Raw genomic sequence first — 18,459 nt, 5'->3', positions numbered from 1 at the left:
ACACTGGCAACATGTAATGAAACGTAAGCTTTCTGACAAACACTTGTAAAGCTGTAATGTCAACGTAACCATTAAAGACACATTATACTGTCTGTAAACTGAATTAACTCCCAAAAAGATGATTCAAACTCCTACTAATAATAAATTATTTTCATCCAATGACAAACACACAGTAGATCAGACCACACATGTGAAGACTGATGTAAAGCTGTCATTTTAAACTTGTACAATAATCAAGCACAAAGCATAGAGCAAGATACAAACATGCCTTGAGCAAGTCATCATGAGCACATTTGTTCTATGAGACAATTTGTGAGTGTGAGAGTTGGAGAGAAAAAAAGAAAAGGAGACTGTCAGACAGAAACATGTGAGGCAGTCAGTGAGGCATTCAAAGACCGAAGGAAGAGATGGAAACACGCACTGTCACGGACTGAAGCAGAGCGAGTAGGAAAACCACATTCAAGCATCGAAATGAAAGTACAAAGTTACCTGTAGGGTCAAACTCATTGGAGGGAAGGGAATTTCTTTCACTTTTGGGTTTCTTGTCTGGGGGGTGGTCTTTACTGAGAATACTGCTGGTTCTATAGAAAGGGGAACAGATGAGTAAAAGGTAAACCAAGTGGTAGAACAGTACAAGACCAGCATTTGTCCAGTAAGAGCAATCACATACAACAATGCAGACTTTTACACATTGCATTGTTTTTACTGAAAAGGTCACTATAATGTATGCATGTCTTACATTACTGCTACAGAATAAGCCTGGCTTTCATGCAAGTAAAGACCCAGAGTAACCGCAGCAACAGTAAGAACCAACTACTGTCCTTTTTATTCTTGAGAATAAAATGCAGGAGGACCTCCTAGCGTATGAATCATGCCGAGTGTGTCTACTGTATAAAATGACACGCTGAGAGGAAGTGGAGGCGCTCTCCTGAGTGCCCAAAGAGCAAGGCCAGAGAAAGGACGCTTCTCAGTGGAGATACCACAAGGCCAGACTCCGGCTTGAACCTCGGGAGGCTATGTATGGCTGCCTCTGCCTATACTGGCCTCAACTGTGAAAGGCCACTGTTCTGTTCACAGTGAAAGGCAGCGATGGGCCGCCCTTAAAAGAGGGACCCCTTTGTCCGTCACTCTGTGTGTGTGTGTGTGTGTGTGTGTGTGTGTGTGTGTGTGTGTGTGTGTGTGTGTGTGTGTGTGTGTGTGTGTGTGTGTGTGTGTGTGTGTGTGTGCGTGCGTGCGCGTGCGTGGGGGGCGGGGGGTTGGTCCACACTCTAAAGACTTCTGTATTACAGCACACCAGGCCTAGTAAAATCTGCCTCATTTCCCTCATGCAGAGCTCTGTACATGTATGGGACTGGGTGGTGTGTTATGTCTGTGTTACCACAGGATTCCCTATTCATAAGGGTGTAAGTGTCAGCAATCCAATAAGATAAAGATTCTTACCTGTTTGCTTTCTTGGGAAACCTGCAAGATAAAACAGAATAACAGTTAGCATCCTACAGAAATCTGCTGGCAGACTACTAATGTAATGTAGAGCACAAAAGCTGGGCTGCTTATTCCTGTTTGGAGAGTTAAAAAACGAAAAACAAGATGTCGTGCTGACAGTTTCTCATGAGACCCATATAGTAGTAAACATGATAATCCCGATCAAACATCGGAGTTCTTCAGCTGCAGATTAAAGCGTTTTCCAGGTCAAATGTCCTCTGCCTCTCAGATCTCATCTGTGTGCATGTGCTGTAATCTAGTTCTTCAGACATCATAGTTTCACTGTAATAATCATATCGTAATCATACACAGGGCCTTCGAAGTGGCATGCTCATTGCCACAGAGTGCAGCAGTGATGAAATAATTAGGGGATATAGTCAGCACCATATTGGAAAACGCAATGTTTTCCAGGATACTCGAGATCTGCCTTTTTTCTTTAGCAGACAAAGCATGAAAGAAAATTTATAGGCTAGAAAATTTAAAGAAATGCTACACTGTTAACAGCAGCTATAGGTGTTCATTCTCATGTTTAAGAGACAGCCTTAACAGAATCACCCAAGGCACACAAGAGTCGGTGGACCTTGCACTTTGTACAGTTTCTAAACCAAATTTTACTCCAGTACTCAAAGATAAGATATACATGCCAAAAATGTGTTTTTAGCCTTAAAGTGATTAAAGAGAATCAAAGACAATCTATTCCAACGCAACGTGGCAAAGGGTCACAGATTTTAATATTGATTTATTTTGTTTAACCTAGCAAAGTATCTTAAAACTCTTAGTGTTGGAGTTGATTATATGAGTGTCACTGCAACACCCGTCAGCACTCCAAGTTGGGGTCCACACAGTCAGTACTACTGATTTTTCTCCAGAAAGACAGAGCCATAATTTGCCATTTTACATTTTATTATTTTTAACTGCGAAGAAGTGGAAAAGATGGAAAAGATTGGTGTCTCAGTGTGGAAATAATCACACAGCAGTGAAATCCATTTTCACACTTTGCTGTAATACCCCAAAGTCTTTATTCAGGCTTGTACATATGTGCTGTATGCTACACTAAATGCTTGTGAAAATGTAAAAAGAGAAAAACAAGGGAAAATGCACAGTACATGAATACAAATAACTACTCACTCTAAAATAATACTGTTCGGTAAAAAGGAGGTGTCATGACTTACTAGCCACATTAACTCCCTTTCTCCTTGTGACACTGTCTCATTCAGGGCCATGCAGGGGCAGCTGAATGGCCCGTTTATGAAAATGCCTCAGACTGTAATAAGTTCCAGAGCTTACAGCAGGGGGAAAAAAAAAACAAAAAACTAGTTTTAAGTAACCCATTCCCTAAGAAACCTCTGAATTAGAAGGATGGAAAAGTCAGCACACAAATACACACACTGTGAAATGCTACATGCAAATGCACAAGCTCGGAGACGGCAAAAATGAGTAGGCATGTGTTTTTGGTTGATCGTATAGGAGCAAATGAAAGCATGACAGGGAAACCAAGAGGATGGATGACACATCAAACTGTCTACAGTGACTGTAGACATGACTGTGCTGAATTATGCTTATAATAGTGCCTTTTGAAATAATGCTGTGGTTCCTCTTCATGAGGTCTTGCACTTGGTAAAACTTTTGAAGGGAACTGAAAAAACGTTTGTTCAGAAGGGCAACATCATTTTACGTCCTAAAAAAAGACATGAGTCAGAGCCAGCACAGTCTCTAGAAGAAATAAGAGAAACACCTAGCATGAAATCACTTGTCTATAAAATACATATAAAGACTGAGAAGAAGGACAAAAGTAGTTATGAAAAAATATGCAAGAAATAGTACAAACAAGAGAGAAGTGGTAAAAGGAAGTAGTGGCACAGCAAGTTTTAAAAGGGACAACAAAACTTTGTATGTGCTATATGCTACACAAAATGGGGGATCACTATGTAAGTTTAAGGATATCAAACAAACTAATATTCTTTCAATTATAGGTACTATTCCTAAATCGAGAAATATCCCGCTGCGCAGAATCCTGAAGCTGCCACACTTTTGGTTTAAGTTTGTGAAAACACACCACTTCAGAGCTTGACTGTTAAACATCCCTAGTTGCCTCTGGCAAGCAAATCTACAGCTAACCATTGGTCTGGGTTCTGTCATTTACAAACGAATGCTTCCAAAGTTATCATAAAAATAGACACAGGCTAAATTAAAAAAATAAATAAATAAAAACTTTCCATCTAAGGACAACTTTCCGCCTGGGTGGATGTGAGCACTGTTGTCACATTGGTTTTGGCACTCAACCAGTGCAGAGGGGAAAAAAAAACTGAAAGAAAAGGAATAACAACGATGCCCGGGCATCACAGCAAAACTACAGCACAGTCCCGCTGAGAGTGAGACAGGCCTGCTATGGAAACAGTGCTTCTGAATAACTGCTGAATGTAAAGGCTGTCTGGTAATTTGCTGTGTGACATCACAAATTACAAGCGAGAAACATGACACTAAAGGAATAACGAATATACATTTTTGACCGAATCAAAGATAATACTTGTTTGATCCCTCCTAGGATGAGCCAATCATCTGATTTGTAGTAGCCAAAAAGAAGAAACATTTTTTTGCATAAACAGAGTTGTAGCATCGAGGCATGTGCAGAGATGATATTTATTACAGTTTTATTAAATGTGTTTTGTGGCATATCTACTTTTACTGTAAGAATAGTGTTTGTAAGTCTATTTGCATATAGCGGCTTACTGTGTATATATTATGAACTATGAATTATGTTTTCAACAGTAAACGTAGCTGTAAGTTTGGGAAATATTGCCTATGCAGAAAAGAAGTTTAACATGCATTAATAAAAGTTTTCCAAAACTTCTTTTTGGACAGGTACAGTTGACATGAGACAATGACAGATAGGGACTTCATCATATTAGCCCAAACTAACAGTCAAAAGGTTGTTTAAAAAAAAAACAAAAAAACAAAAAAAAACCCACAAACAAGGTATGCAATTAAAGCCGAAGGAACAAATCCAATATATACACATAACAACTGCTAATCCATCTTTGAAGTAATGGTTATTTACTTTAGTCATAACTCATTCCCCATGTGAGCTACTGTGACTGTTGTCTAAGACTAAATTGGTGACAGCCAATTTGAAGCTGCAAAGTTTCAACGTGGGCGCAAGTGTCCTCAGCTTAAAATAAGACATTTAAAGATGGGTAAGATGAACCATATTTCTACAACACTTAGATAGCTGACGACAAGTCATCATACCCGATACATGTAACAGAATGACAAACAAAGGCTTAAAAGTCTCATTTTGTTTTTGTCTCAAGCAAAAAGGACTGATAAATACACAGTTCTATTATACCTGTAAGACAAACAGAATACAGTGTGACAATTTTTTATAATAATTACATTTCAGTGTTTTGCCCTGCTCTACCCTGTTAGACGTCATGCCAACTGTAGATAGGAAATATCACATAAAAACATTTTAGCACCAATAAAAATAACAGTTTTTGGGGTTCCCATACTCCCCCCAATTTAAATTACAATCACACCAGTAACTAAAGACAGAGTTTAAAAGAAATACTTTTCATTCTACATACTCTTCAGAAACTAAATATTCCGTATTTCTCGGACCATAAGGCACACCAGATTATAAGGCGCACTGTCGATGAACGGGTCTGTTTTCATACATAAGGCGCACCGGATTATAAGGCGTATTAAGCAAAACAAAACAGTAAGATAAGTTAAAGTTTACTCAACTCATTCTTCTTGTTTCCTCCACTTCTGAACCATTGATTCATTAATGTTGAATTCTCTCGAAGCTGCTCTATTCCCATGTTGTTGCAGTATATTAATGACTAACCTCGTATTGTGGATGGATTATCTCAGTTGTTCTCCTGACTGAAGTTTGGTCCATTTACAGCATCCTGCCATGAGATTGCATTTGTCCATAACCATCGGAAACCCTCAAGTTAACTTTTATCGAGTGGAAAAATGTTAGTGTTCATCATGGATGCCTAGATGTTAAACTTAATTGTTACACCCGGTAAAGCAGCAACGCTGATCATTTTATTACAGATGAAAGAATTTAGACAGTTTTTAACTCTCAGTGATGCCGCAGTGTTCGTTTGACTTTGAGACCTGAAATGGACAGAGTTTTGGACACAGATTACTCCGTGAGGGTCCTGACTACGGTAGCCATAATGTTCAGACAATCCATCAAGCGGTCCGGCTTTTTGGTTTTTGAGAAAATTAAAGGATCTTAAGCGCGCCTTACAGTGCGGAAAATACGGTATATATATTTTTCTGCATGAAAAATATTAATAAGTGATTAAAGCTGTAATCTTAGGACTGTTCTGATAAAGAGTAAACTGGAAATACATTAAATAGTGTGATTTGTTCTTCTTTTATATTCAACTCATCACATCTGTAGTTAAAGAGAAACTGAAAAGTGGTATTAAGTGGAACGTGGATTTTGGTCCAAAAACAATGCTACCTTGGTTTGTCAATTTACAACAACAGCATGCATTCATAACACTAACCCAAGGGTTACTGTCCAAGAAAAGCAATTGTCATGGCCACGTGGATAGTTAAGTATCTTAATTGGCTGCACTAGGAGTGTTTCAGGCTTACAATTGGGAGTGTAGCTCAGGCTTACAATTCAGGTTTGTCTAACAATATCTGTACTAGCTGGAGTTAAACAGTGAAAAGGAAAAAGAGTAGTTGTGAATAAGCAAATTCTGATAAGAGCTGGTTGCTGTGGCATAGATTCTGACTGTAGTGACTGCAAAGCCTGCAAGTCTGTTCATACTATAGGGTCTCACTTCATAGTTTGTAGTGAAAAGTATTACTGACATACACTAAAGCCCATAACTTCACAGTACATACTCTTTTGCCGATCAGCAGTGTATAATCTCCACGCCCCCTCCTCCCTTGATAATACTATGAAAACTATGCAAAGTTTTAATTCTTATCAAGTCTCCATTAATAGTTTATGTCAGGTTTCAAGGACTGTATAAAACAAGTAAAGCATTTTTCATTTTTTTAGATTTGCTAGAACAAACAAGAGTATAAAAGACTCTTGTGTTAATAATCACTGGTTGCAGTACAAAAACATACAAAGAACAGCATGATATGAACAGAAAATATGCGGTTCTGTTTAAGTATTAAACAAAACAGCTTCTGAGTCTGCTTGCAGAAGTTGCACACTGATGCAACACTAAACAGCCTTTTAGTAATAAAAAAAAAAACCCCATCTTGGACCGTGTGAATCCTGTTACAACAACTGACAACAACTTAATTCTTCTACATTGTGGTTTTGTTAGAACATTTTTAGATCACAGCTTACATGTAGATCTAAGAGAAGCTACAAAACCAACTTGCTAAAACCAGCTTTTTCCCCCCTATGAAATCTCACAGACAACACTCACACTTCATTCAATACTTCAGATCCAGTTATATAAAGTCTAAGTGAGGAACCTCTTCCTGGACGGGGCCATTAACTGTGCAGTGAGCGAGAAAGGGAGAAAGAAGGCAGAGTCAGAACAGGGTGGGATAGGAGGGAGGGGCAGCACTGGAGCGGGCCTGGGCTTGAATGCTCCATTGAGGTTTGGTGTTTTGATGGAAAACTGTGGCAGAGCTGGGCCAACTGCAGCAACAGTGGCAGCAAGAGAGGCCGGGACCAGACCAGCCCGTGGAGAGAGGAAAAAGAAGAGAAAGAGGGAGGACAAACAGCTCTAAGGGAGCTCTGATGCACAGCCATTTCTGTGCACAGGTCTCCCACACTAAAGAGGAAGGGAAACAGTATATAAGGAACTAGGCAAAGTAATGCAAGATTCAGAGGAAATACTTCGGACTACTCTCGGTTCCTCTTAGAATTAATCTAAGCAGACCTAGGGAGATTATTAAAGTTTATCTCAGATGTGCATTATAATGTGTTTCGTGTGCCAACAGAGAAAAATAAAACATTTTAAACTCAGGGTAAGATCTGGCAGGATGCATCAAGTTACGAAACACAGTTGGCTTCATAAACCAAGCATTACCTTTACTATCTCTGGTCATACAAAGCTGCTGTTGTAACTTGCATTAAAGGAAGTTGCAGTAATGCAAGTCCCCTACCAGAAGCAAAGCAATACAGTTCACAGCACAGCCAGGTGTTGTTGGGGCTAAAAGGGGTGGTGCCTGTCTGTTACTAGTGTAGGATTGGACACTTTGGGAGTTGCCTGCAGAGATCAGACTGAGGTGTGTCAATTCCAGGAGTTGAAGTGTACACCATCACACAGCTACACACCCTGAGATGGTAGATTTCTTTGGAAAATTTGGCAGAGCTGGACTGCAGGTCTGTGGTGATGGCACCATGTCCTCAGCTGGATATCAGTACTACATTATGCCACTGGCCAGCCAAGTACTTTATGGAACTGGCAAAATCTGCTTTTTTTCCCACCTCACCTCCTTAGAAGTAAGATTTCATCTCCACTGTGTAATAATACAGTCACTTGAACAGTCTGATTCATGCCTGCAGCTGGCCAATAAGAGAGAACACAAAGACACTGCTTGTTATCTAATCTATATACCTGAGTCACACAATTTGGGTGCACACACACACACAAAAAAAAAAAAAAAAAAAAAAACAGTCTGCTTGACGTCACTCCCTATGCTTCCCTGCCAATGACAAAGAGGTTCTCTACACACACACACCATCATTTTCTCTTTTTAAACCACTGTCTGCACTTCACCCTAACCTCATGTCAAATGCAATGATGTCACTTTCAATATGTGACCTAAGCAGTGTTACCATGTGGTGCTGTGTACACTGAAATATGGATTTACAGAAAAAAGGATTAAGTAAGTGTATGAGACAGAGAGAGTGAGGGAGACAGGAAGGGAGGTGTGGTGTGTACTGGAGAGACAAGACCAATAGCTTTGGAGCTCAAGCTACAGCCTCAGGGGGAAAACTGTGCCCTTTCTGCCCCAATAAACCTCATCAGGATTCCTGACATGAAGGCCGGGGGGATAGACATTTCTTCACGCTATGCTGTCTGCTGTCCTCGAGCACTGGGAAAGGAAGGAAGGTGGCTGAATATGCTACTCTGCCAAAACACTTGAAGTTATGAGGCCTAATACAACAAATGGCAAACTTTTCCAATCAATGAGCAACTTCTCTGAACTCACAAGACTTTTAATGTGCGGATGACACATTATTTTTTCCCCCGCTAATCATCTTTTCAGGTTGAAGATCATAAAATATTCATTCAAGGACATTATGCTCATTAAAGCAATTTAGCCCGAGAAAAGCAAGATAATTTCAAAAATAATTTGTCACTAAGGGAAACAGTCTATCCTAGGGATATTCACTGGCCTACAAGAATATATAAACAGAAGACTGCGGAAGAAAAGGTATCACCACGTATTCCCTGTCCTGCCTTTCCTTTTTTGTTTTGGCTATCTGCTATCAAAGAAATGTTATCCGATTAAAAAACTGTGGGTAGGTAATACAACTTGTGTTTTTACAATGGTTCTTGTAGCCAGCCCCCCCCCAAAAAAAGAAAGAAAAGAAAGCAGGCGTGTGTCAGTCTGTTGAGTCATCTCTGAATCAGCTGAAACAGGCAGTGTAAGATTAATCACAGTGCAGCGGCATGTTGCTGGCTCTCTCTACAATACAGCCTTTCATAGCAAACACAGAAAACATTCAATTAGAGTATCTCCATCCTGAGGACTCTCAGCATGGCAAGTAAAATGCATCCAATGAGCTACAGCCAGGATGCTGCTCTTTAATGTCAACTATCCATTTCCGGTTATTTTAGACAAAGACTGGATCCAAAAAGTACCAGAAATTAAGTTATAATATAATTTCTTTATCAACTTGACATTCTGAGAAATAAATACTGTAAAAGCAATTTATCTTCAAATCTATTGGAGCACTGAGCATAATAGTATGGCTTCTTCACTGCCACAGATAGCTTGAAGGCAGCAGCCTAGTTTAAGCCCACAAAGCCCTTACATGGACATGTGAGAACTTGACACTTGGGTAAGACAGCTCTGTTTCCTCGTCCCCCTTTTCTTTATTGTTGTGATCCTGTCTTTCATGAAGTGAAAGTAATGTTTGAGCCCTGAAGCTCTTCTGCTTAACAGCACAGGAGGTGCAGGACAGTAGAGGGTGTCCACATGCATCAACATCACATAGTTGGGTGACAGACCCCCAACTCTCTCAATGCTCAAGAGCCCCAGCTAATATCCAGGCTCCACCCACTCTCCAACATCACCACCCCTGGGCCACTGCTTCTTTCATTCCCCTCTGTCTTCTTCGTGCCATTTCCTAGATATATTTCTGTCCTTTTATTAGCTTGAGATAAGAAGAATTCTTAATAATCTTAAAAAAAGTAATGAAAAAGACCCAGACAATTTCACTGGCTTGAAGTTTTCACCTTACCACTTTTTATTTGTACTTTGGTGTAATAGTAAAGTATTCTCTGTTCTAACATGGACCACAATAAAACATAGTAATGACAGGAGAGAGAGGTTGATTAAAGCAAAAGTAAAAAGACATGCATGTTATTATGGCTGAAAAAGAGTGAAACAGAGCTGGATGAGAATGAACAGAGCTGGTGTGTGCCTGCGAAAGTGACACCCAGGTGTGAGCAGTAGTCCTAAGATCCGTATTTACATTATATAAATAACCAAAACAAAGAATATGGTCAGTTGTTTGGTGAAGACTTTAGGTGGTTTATATGGTACATTGTGTGCGCTGCTATCATTCTGGAGAAAAATTCAGTAATCTTTTGGTTTTGCTGCACGACTGCTAGATATCCCAGGTCGGGACAAAGTGGAAAAAAAAACAAAAAACAAAACATGTAGCATGTAATTGAACCTAAAAACATTTTCAATGCTAACTCTAACGTGCACCCAAACAAAACAATCCAGATAAATTGCTTGCTTTGTTGCATTATTTTTTTTTACTAAGAAGCTCTTTTTCTTGTGTTCCAAACAAAGCACACCCCTTTTCTTAGCAACGGCTGTGCTTTGAGCTTTTAGGGAGGGTTAGGGTTAAAAAAAATAAAAAGCAGCACAAAGTCACTTGCTGTTTAATGTAGCTCCAGTCATGAAGACGAAAAGAGAATCCTGTCCCATCCAGACAAACTAATACTCACGTTTTCACAGGTGAACCCCATGGAATCATTTGCCTCCAGATTGCTCAGTTTCTTCGCTTTCACAATCACTGCAAAGGCTGGCTGTGGGCTTCTATGTTAAATGCCCTGTTACCGCCATGCTAGTCGCTGTTGCCTTGCCTGGGGCCTTTCTTTGCCCCTGTCAGCACCCACAGAGGTTGTAGGAAGCCTTGCGAGGTGAGTTTTATGATCTGGTCCAACTTGTCAACATTGTGTCCTCCAATAGCCCTTGTTAAAATGTATTTTATTTTGTTTTTCATTTTCTATATACATTTTCTAAAACAACAAATGTATGACTTTTTAGGTAATGAAAAATTTTGTTAAATAATCAAGCTTACAAAACTGACCAGAGCAATAATTGGTATTGTCGGTTTTGCAATATTTGAGCTCCCTTAAGCAGGAAGCCATGCCTGTTAATCAGCACTGGACATTTAAATCCATTACAGAGAAGATGGGGTAAATGCACCAGATCTCACATAGGACAAAATACAGGACAGCTGCAGAAGTGATTATGTAAAGCAGCATGCCAGTGTGGTGCAGATGCTGAAGACACAGCTACAATTGCAAGGCTATATTAATGTTCTTTTCCTATCCATCCAAACAAAAAAAAAAAAATGCTCATCAAGACTCACTAGACTAGAAATAAATATTCAACCTAGTTTTTAAATGTGATCAAAGGCTATCTAAAAACAAGTGTTTGCAGCACTTCAGCTCATCATTGAATTGATTCTCGTTTTCTTCTGTGGATGTGTTAGCCATTCAGCCAATTCATGTAAAAAACAAAAACGAAACAAAAAAATACAGCAAATAATAATAATAATAAAACAAAAAAACTAAAAAAAACCACAGCTTTTAGTGTAATATACAGCGCAACCACGAACTACAACTTCCAAATCTTCCACTGAAATGAATCATCACCTCCATAAAACAATCAAAACCAATTCTTGATGCAATGCTCTATTAATATAAAATTTATTGCACAACTGCTGTGTTTGATGAGCTCTACTTTCTAACTCTGCTTGAGATCTCTTTGCTCAACATCATGGGACACAAGAAATCAAATCTGACGGGGGGCGAGGGGGGACCACTGGGACATGCAGCTACTGCTTATGAATGTAAAACAAAAAAAGTCTGATGCACAATGGAAAATCAGTCCTGGAAAATAATAAGCAACTTGCATTAAAACTGGACAAAAGCACTCATTTGCAGTATAGATAAAGTATAGCAATATAACCTGAAAGGTTGCTCATCAAGCAAAAAACTACTGCCCCCCAAAAAAGACAGACTACAATGTGTGACTCCACACAAAGAACATACTTTCAACTGGTTTGATGAAACAAAAACTTTACTGTCTGACCATAATGACCATCATTATATTTAAAGCACTAAAGATGACGCTTGCAACGCCATCCCAACCACAAAGCATGGTGGCGATATATTGCTGCAAGAGGGGCTGGTGTACTTCTTAAAGTAACACAGCACAATCCAACCAGCATAGCAAAGCAACAAACAGAAAAGCCTAAAAGAGATAACTACTGCCAATGAGAAGAAAGCAGGAGACACACTGGAGAGTTTACTACCCCGTCCAGAGCATGAAGAGAACATAATGCCAGCAGACAAGCCTCACTCACTTGCAACGAAAGATACGTGTGAAACTTGTGTCAATTGTATGCTCTCTAACACACACATTCATTTCAAACAGTGAAAAAGTGCGTGCATGGATGTGTACATTTGTACACATGAAACTACAGCACGGGAAATAAATATGTAATAATAATAACACTCATTTACTACATTCTTTGAAAGGAATCTAACCCTCAGATCATCATCTATTACTACAACCTAGGTGACCTCAAGAGAAAATGTTTACCAAGATTACATATCAGGAAAAACTGTTTAAATTTATTTGGCTTGACCGCCCTTACCTAGATGTTACAGGCTATACTAGCTTTTAATCCTGCAAGCTCAAACTACAGCCTGCAACCTGCTTCATTTCAAATGTTGATTGTCACTTGAACTGAAGTTTTTTTCCACCACAAAAGAACATTTCTAAAAGGCTGGACTTTGTCTTTTCATTTGCAGGTTACATGTTAGGGTGAAATGCACATTTCCTCTGTTGCCAAGTTGGAAACTTCTGATCAGAGCTTTAAGCGACTTCTGGAAATTCATTTTAATGCACGGTTTAGAGCAGCTGACGCAGCTTCCTCAGTATCAGCGCTGACTAGATGGAGCAGAGGCATGGTGCATTATCGGGGAGGGATGCCAAATACTGGAGACGCATACAAGCAGACTGGGCTGTCAGAACTGCTCATGAAAACATTTATCATAAGGAAACAAACTTCACTGCAGTGACGCAAATATCAACTCCAGTGTCCTGTTATTAAAAATAGTGGTGATATAATTACTCAACTAGCCCACAGAAATGTATCAGTGTTGACATATAGTTAACCGTTCCCCCTTTAAAGACTTTAGCACGGCAAACTACCAGACATTCACTGATCATGACATCTCACATCTCTCGTTTTCAGCTGATTGCTATGTCACAATGTGAAAACTTTGGCCTTTATTAGGTTGTGACTGATACTGGCTTCACAACTGAGAGCATATTTATGTAAGAAGCAATGATATTGAATGATTATTGACAGGCTTGTCAGCTGAAAACTGATTACAGACATAGGTTAAAACTTTTGCTCCAACAAGGTAACAGTGAAATCACACTCCAATTAGCCTCCCTGACAGTACCTGAAATACCTGGGTGATAAACACTGACTATTTTTTACTATTAGTAATGACACTGGAGGGGGTATATTACGAAGCTTAACTCTTCAAGTCAAAGGTTTGTGTCATAAAAGTAGCTTCCTTTTTACCTGGCTAAATTATTGTGGTAAATCATGGTGAAAACAAAGTCTGCTTATGACCAGGCCATCTTCTGAGTTTTGGTTTGAAGTCAAAGTGCCAGGGTTCCACTGATTGTTTCATTTACAGCATGTCTTAAGCGCAATATAGATTATCTGCTAATAGGATTGTTATGCGCTGTTAAATTTCTGAATAAAGTGCAAACTGTGTGTCATATTGTCACTGAAAATGCCCATGCATTAATTTGGTGATGGAGAAAATGTCTAAATATTGTTTTACTTGATTCTGATCTGCTGCCAAGTCTGATGATGAAATAAATAACTTGAATTAAACTGTTTTACTGTGCACTAAAAACCACCAAATTAACAGTTTTCTACCTTATTAATCTCTTGTTGCATTTTAGTATTATCTTTTTAATGTTCTGTTCTTTTTAGTTTTAATCACCATTTTATCATCATCAAATGATAACATCTCTGACTGAAGTAAGTGTCACTCATAGGGGTCATTTTGTGTAGAAAAAGGGTCTAATGCCTCACGAATCACTGCTTTTCCGAGCACAGAGCATGAAGCAAAAAGCTCTGCTTAAGAGATAAAGTTGAGAACCACTGTTGTGATACCTGTTATCTCCAGCTGGGGTTTTAGGTTTTGTCCAGCCAGCTAATGCAAAGAAAGCCTGGTTGTGTTGAACTTCATTTGCAGTATACCCCTCAGTACCACTTCCCGAGAGGGCCTCAGGGGTGTGGGAAAATCGTGGAGATCAGCAGAACACTATGACAAAGAGTGAACTCCACACTAAACTGACCCACCGGCTGGCAGCCCAACCCCAATAGATACTGAATGCATCCTCCCACCAATGCCAACAGAGCAAAAAAACAAACTGCACAACACCACACATGGCTGGAGCGAAGGCAAAAGCAGGGAAATACAGACACACATAAGGCAAGAGTGAGCAAGCAACAAACCAAAAACCTAATTGATCAGTGCAGTCACTACCAGCAACTGTTGTGGAAAACAATGTAAACAGACCATACATACAGAACAATAATTCCAAGTACAGGCCAGCAGTTGGTGCCAGCCACTGTTGCCATCAGTGCAGTGGGGGAGGGGGTCATATTTATTTAAAAAAAAAAAAAAAAAAAAAAAAAAACTAGGGCTGGGCTTTCGCCTCCCTCTAGCTCTAGCCATGAGGGTATTTCATATCCCAACCTGGTGTAATAAGCTCCCCTTCTATTCTGACTCCTTCCTTCTCTCCTTGCAGGTATGTGACATTCAGGTGGGAAGGTTTGATGCAATACAACAGCTCCACTTTTTGTTTTACTGCCAGAGAACATCATTTCAGAACAAAAACCTCTTTATTGTCCAGGCACGAAAACCACTGTCATGATGCAATGCAGAAATCAGTGATGGACACACGTGTCCATACATTGGGGTAGTTTTGGACACATCCATCGCTGCATTCTTGAAGGCTGTGACACAATGTTTAGTCAGCTGGTCCAACTTTTAGTTTAAGGTGACAACTGCCTTAGATAAGATGATTACTCTCCGAGCTAGGGTTTTGTCTAAATCCAGAGATTGTTTTAATAGGTGTAGGAGAGGTTTAGCTTTAAAGGCTTAGGGGTAATAGTGATGTTGAAAGGTGTACAGGGATCACTGGATGACTGTTCCCTAGCACACAAACAGTAGAAGTCCTTCTCATCCAGTCCATAAGTAGTATTTTACAGTCTACAGAGAACTCCATTATCCATGCTGAGATCAGCAGTTTCCATCAAGATCTGATGTCCTTCATTAGTAACTGAATAACAGTTATTACCGAGCATCATCTACATAGGTCAGTGTTTTACCTAAACCGTGTAAAACACGTTTTCAGATCAACCGTATCAAGGGACTTTCACAAAAATGTTATGATTTTATTACTTTGAAAGGTGAAAACAGTGCATTAACAGAATATAAAAGGTGGTTGTTTACTGTACCTGTCAGTGAAGCTGGGCTGTGTGTCACTCATTGGGCTTCCGGTTCTAGATTTGCAGCAAATTATATCCTATTAACATTTTCCAGAGTGTGATGAGGCGATTTCCTGGAGCGTCTTTCTCTGGCATTCGTCTGGAGTAGGCAGGGATTTTGAGAACGATGCTGGGAATCAGTTCACTGTGAGGTTGCTGCAAGGCACCTCCAAACACCAGATGAGCCTAAGCTACAACCAGGACTTCTTGTTAAAATTGAATGACAGCAAAAAATCTACAGTGCAGATCATAAAAATCAATCGGGGCCTTGGTCGAATTAGCAGTCCTACCCCGTAATAAACAATATTTTGGCAACAATAATAAATATACTGGTGCAGCTGACACAAGTTGTCGTGTATGTACGAACTCCTCGTGTGTCTCCTTTGCATTCACATCCCAGTTTTCCGCCGATATGATGTATGTAAACAATGCGTATCCCAACGTTCCTGACACCTTGGCCCTGCGATGTAGTTCGTCTGCCAACACCCAGCTCGGCCGAATGGCCTCGGTGTCTAAATGATCGGTGAAGATGCTGGAAATTCCTCCAGTCCCATTAGGTATTCCCTGCTCCAAGAAATGCCTGTCTGTGGCTGTGGGGACGACTCTCCCGTGACCAGGAGAATCGCTCAATGCCGAGTTTAAACGACCCGTGTTAGAAATTAGCAAAACAACTGCAGCTAACGTCAAACCGCTTTGATTAAAAAGAAACGAACTGAGTTAAATGGTCATTTAAAAAAAGCACATAGGTTTCCCCCCCAAAAAATCCTTTCTCACTGCAAACTGGCAGTCGTTGAATCTCACCAGCTACCAGCTAACAAAACAGATGAGCTCTTTCAGCAAAAAACTTTGCTTCGTGGGCTCTTGTTTCGAGTGCAAACTAAGCAAACTCCCGTTCACAACAATGAGCCGGCCAACGAGCGAAACATACATACACAAAAACCTCGTGTATTTTCACTGGCTTGCGATACGTCTTCGCGTTATGTCCTTCAAAAAGACTCCTTGAGGAAACAAAATGCAGCGGAGCCCGTTAGCACAGCACAGTGTCTCTTGACTCCATGTTCCAAAAGAAATCGTCAATTCTCGACAGAATTCCCGTGGATGGAAAGCAGGCTAGCTATGTGGCCGCCAGCTAACGGGAAAGAAAGTAACCACCGCTCCCGTGTAAACAACGACAAAAAAGCGTCGAGGGGCTTGAAACTTGTAGCGAACATTAAACGTTATTTTTTCCCAACGTACAACGCTGTTTGTTCGAGAGAATAACTTGAGGAAAGGTACCAAAAAAAATCCCACTTTCTGCCGCTAGCAACGCCCTAGCTAGCAGTTGGGAGAGACTAACCACTTCCTGCCGCCGGGGAGAATTAATTTCAGCATAATATCAGGGACCACTACTGAAAAACGAGTAACAACGACAGCAAGCACTACTACTACTACTGGTAATAGTAATATTAAATATGTATAATTTATTTGTGTATGATGTAACTATAGTAGGCTGTGAATATAACAAGCAGCGCCTCAATGGCGTGTGCAGCTGGCAGGGATATTAAATAATGACCACTGGGCCAAAAATTGTTATAATTTGATCATTTTTAAATGTATAGACACGAATATCTTCATGTTAGTCAGTCTCCTTCTCAATAGTGCTTCAAGTAACTGTGTGTGCCGTAACAGTCAAATATGGATGCAAAAGGCACTCATGAAACTGACACAATAAATTATTTATGCATTTCATGCAAAGTGTTGAACCTTCCAGTCCAAGAGTCATTTATACGACTCCAGTTTTTGTGCATGTGATATTACTGGAAGCAAAACCAACCATCAAATGAAAATGATAAAAAAAAAACTTCATCTGTCCCATTAAGGTTGTGGTGAGTCATATTTATCAATGCAAAGTACATACTCTTATTTTTCTTAATAAACAAATTCCCGTCTGGCTTGTACTCTAACCTTTTTCTCACACAACTACCTTGCTTAAATACACAACTACTGCACTACTGTGTGATTGCTGTGCTGACCATTGCAGTCACACATCACTGCATTTCTGGCACCCTACATTATACTGTAAATACGACAATAAATAAGGCACATTGTATATTACACACAGCATAACACACACCTATCTCCACTTTGCATTGGTAAAGACTGAAAACTGGTCCAAAACGACCGAATTTATGCTAAAATGAGAAAAAACCAAAAAGTTACACATGGACTTAATGTAACTTAATGTAAGTTGCTGATGCTTTGTGTTTAAAATAAAAAGTGCTTTTCTTCCCTTTTCATTGCTATTTTAGAATTGCTGAAAGACCACATCTTTCCTCTGTCATCATTCATAAATAATTGATATGACACCATCATGTGGACAGCTTAGGTAACTTCACTCTCAGTCGACTAATTCATCTCGAGTTTCGCTAGGCTTGACTAGAACACAGTTGATGTTTCAGTTTAGTTGTAAATTTGCTGTTTAGTGAATGCAAACAACATGTCAAGTTTATTTTATTTCACTTTACACAGGGATTACAAAGGTGAACGATGAAACCCCGACCCAAAATGGCTCTTGTGACGCCGCCTCCTGTGTTGAATGAGTTTACAGTACATGAGAAAGGATAAAAACACATTAGGAAGGTACATTCAGATAACTAAGGCACACACTAGTTAGGTTTGTACTTTCTTGTATGTATTGGTGATGCACACAGAGACTTCTCTCAGTGCCAGTCAAGTGAACAGACATAGGAAACAAACAGATGGCATGTTTTTAACCTATTGCGACAAAAACATATTCTCACGATTAAGACAAGAATGCACATAAAAATCTGGGCTCAGTCATTATAGTCCCTTAATATAAAAACTTCCTGTCTTCATCCCAGTAGCACATTTTTTATTAAGGCAAACATTGTATAACATGTTTATTTCAAAATGGTTTATTTAAAAAAAAAAGACCTTTTGAAAGACTTGCACAATGTACAGATAGCTCAGAA

General features: G+C 39.6%; 1 protein-coding gene across 4 annotated transcripts in view; it reads right to left on the bottom strand.

The window, feature by feature from the left end:
• The window catches only part of arhgef12a (Rho guanine nucleotide exchange factor (GEF) 12a), a 42,067-nt gene extending 25,267 nt beyond the window's left edge, over positions 1-16,800 (bottom strand). For 2 of the 4 annotated variants that reach the window (XM_040009728.1, XM_040009729.1), the window contains exons 1-3: positions 15,458-16,799; positions 1,441-1,461; positions 490-581 (exon numbers count right to left, since the gene is read on the bottom strand). In XM_040009728.1, the coding sequence (XP_039865662.1) occupies positions 490-581; positions 1,441-1,461; positions 15,458-15,489 (145 nt within the window). In that variant the 5' untranslated portion in view covers positions 15,490-16,799. Of the gene's footprint in view, positions 1-489; positions 582-1,440; positions 1,462-15,457 lie in introns of all 4 variants that reach the window. The other 2 variants (XM_040009727.1, XM_040009725.1) reach the window with 2 other exon arrangements.
• Positions 16,801-18,459: the final 1,659 nt, after the last annotated feature.

The sequence above is a fragment of the Simochromis diagramma genome, unplaced genomic scaffold (assembly GCF_900408965.1).
Source record: "Simochromis diagramma unplaced genomic scaffold, fSimDia1.1 OVJJ01000344.1, whole genome shotgun sequence".
In the NCBI taxonomy this organism is placed as follows: Eukaryota; Metazoa; Chordata; class Actinopteri; order Cichliformes; family Cichlidae; genus Simochromis; species Simochromis diagramma.
Note: the sequence above shows the minus strand (reverse complement) of the source record. Positions and strands in the feature narration are given on the sequence as shown.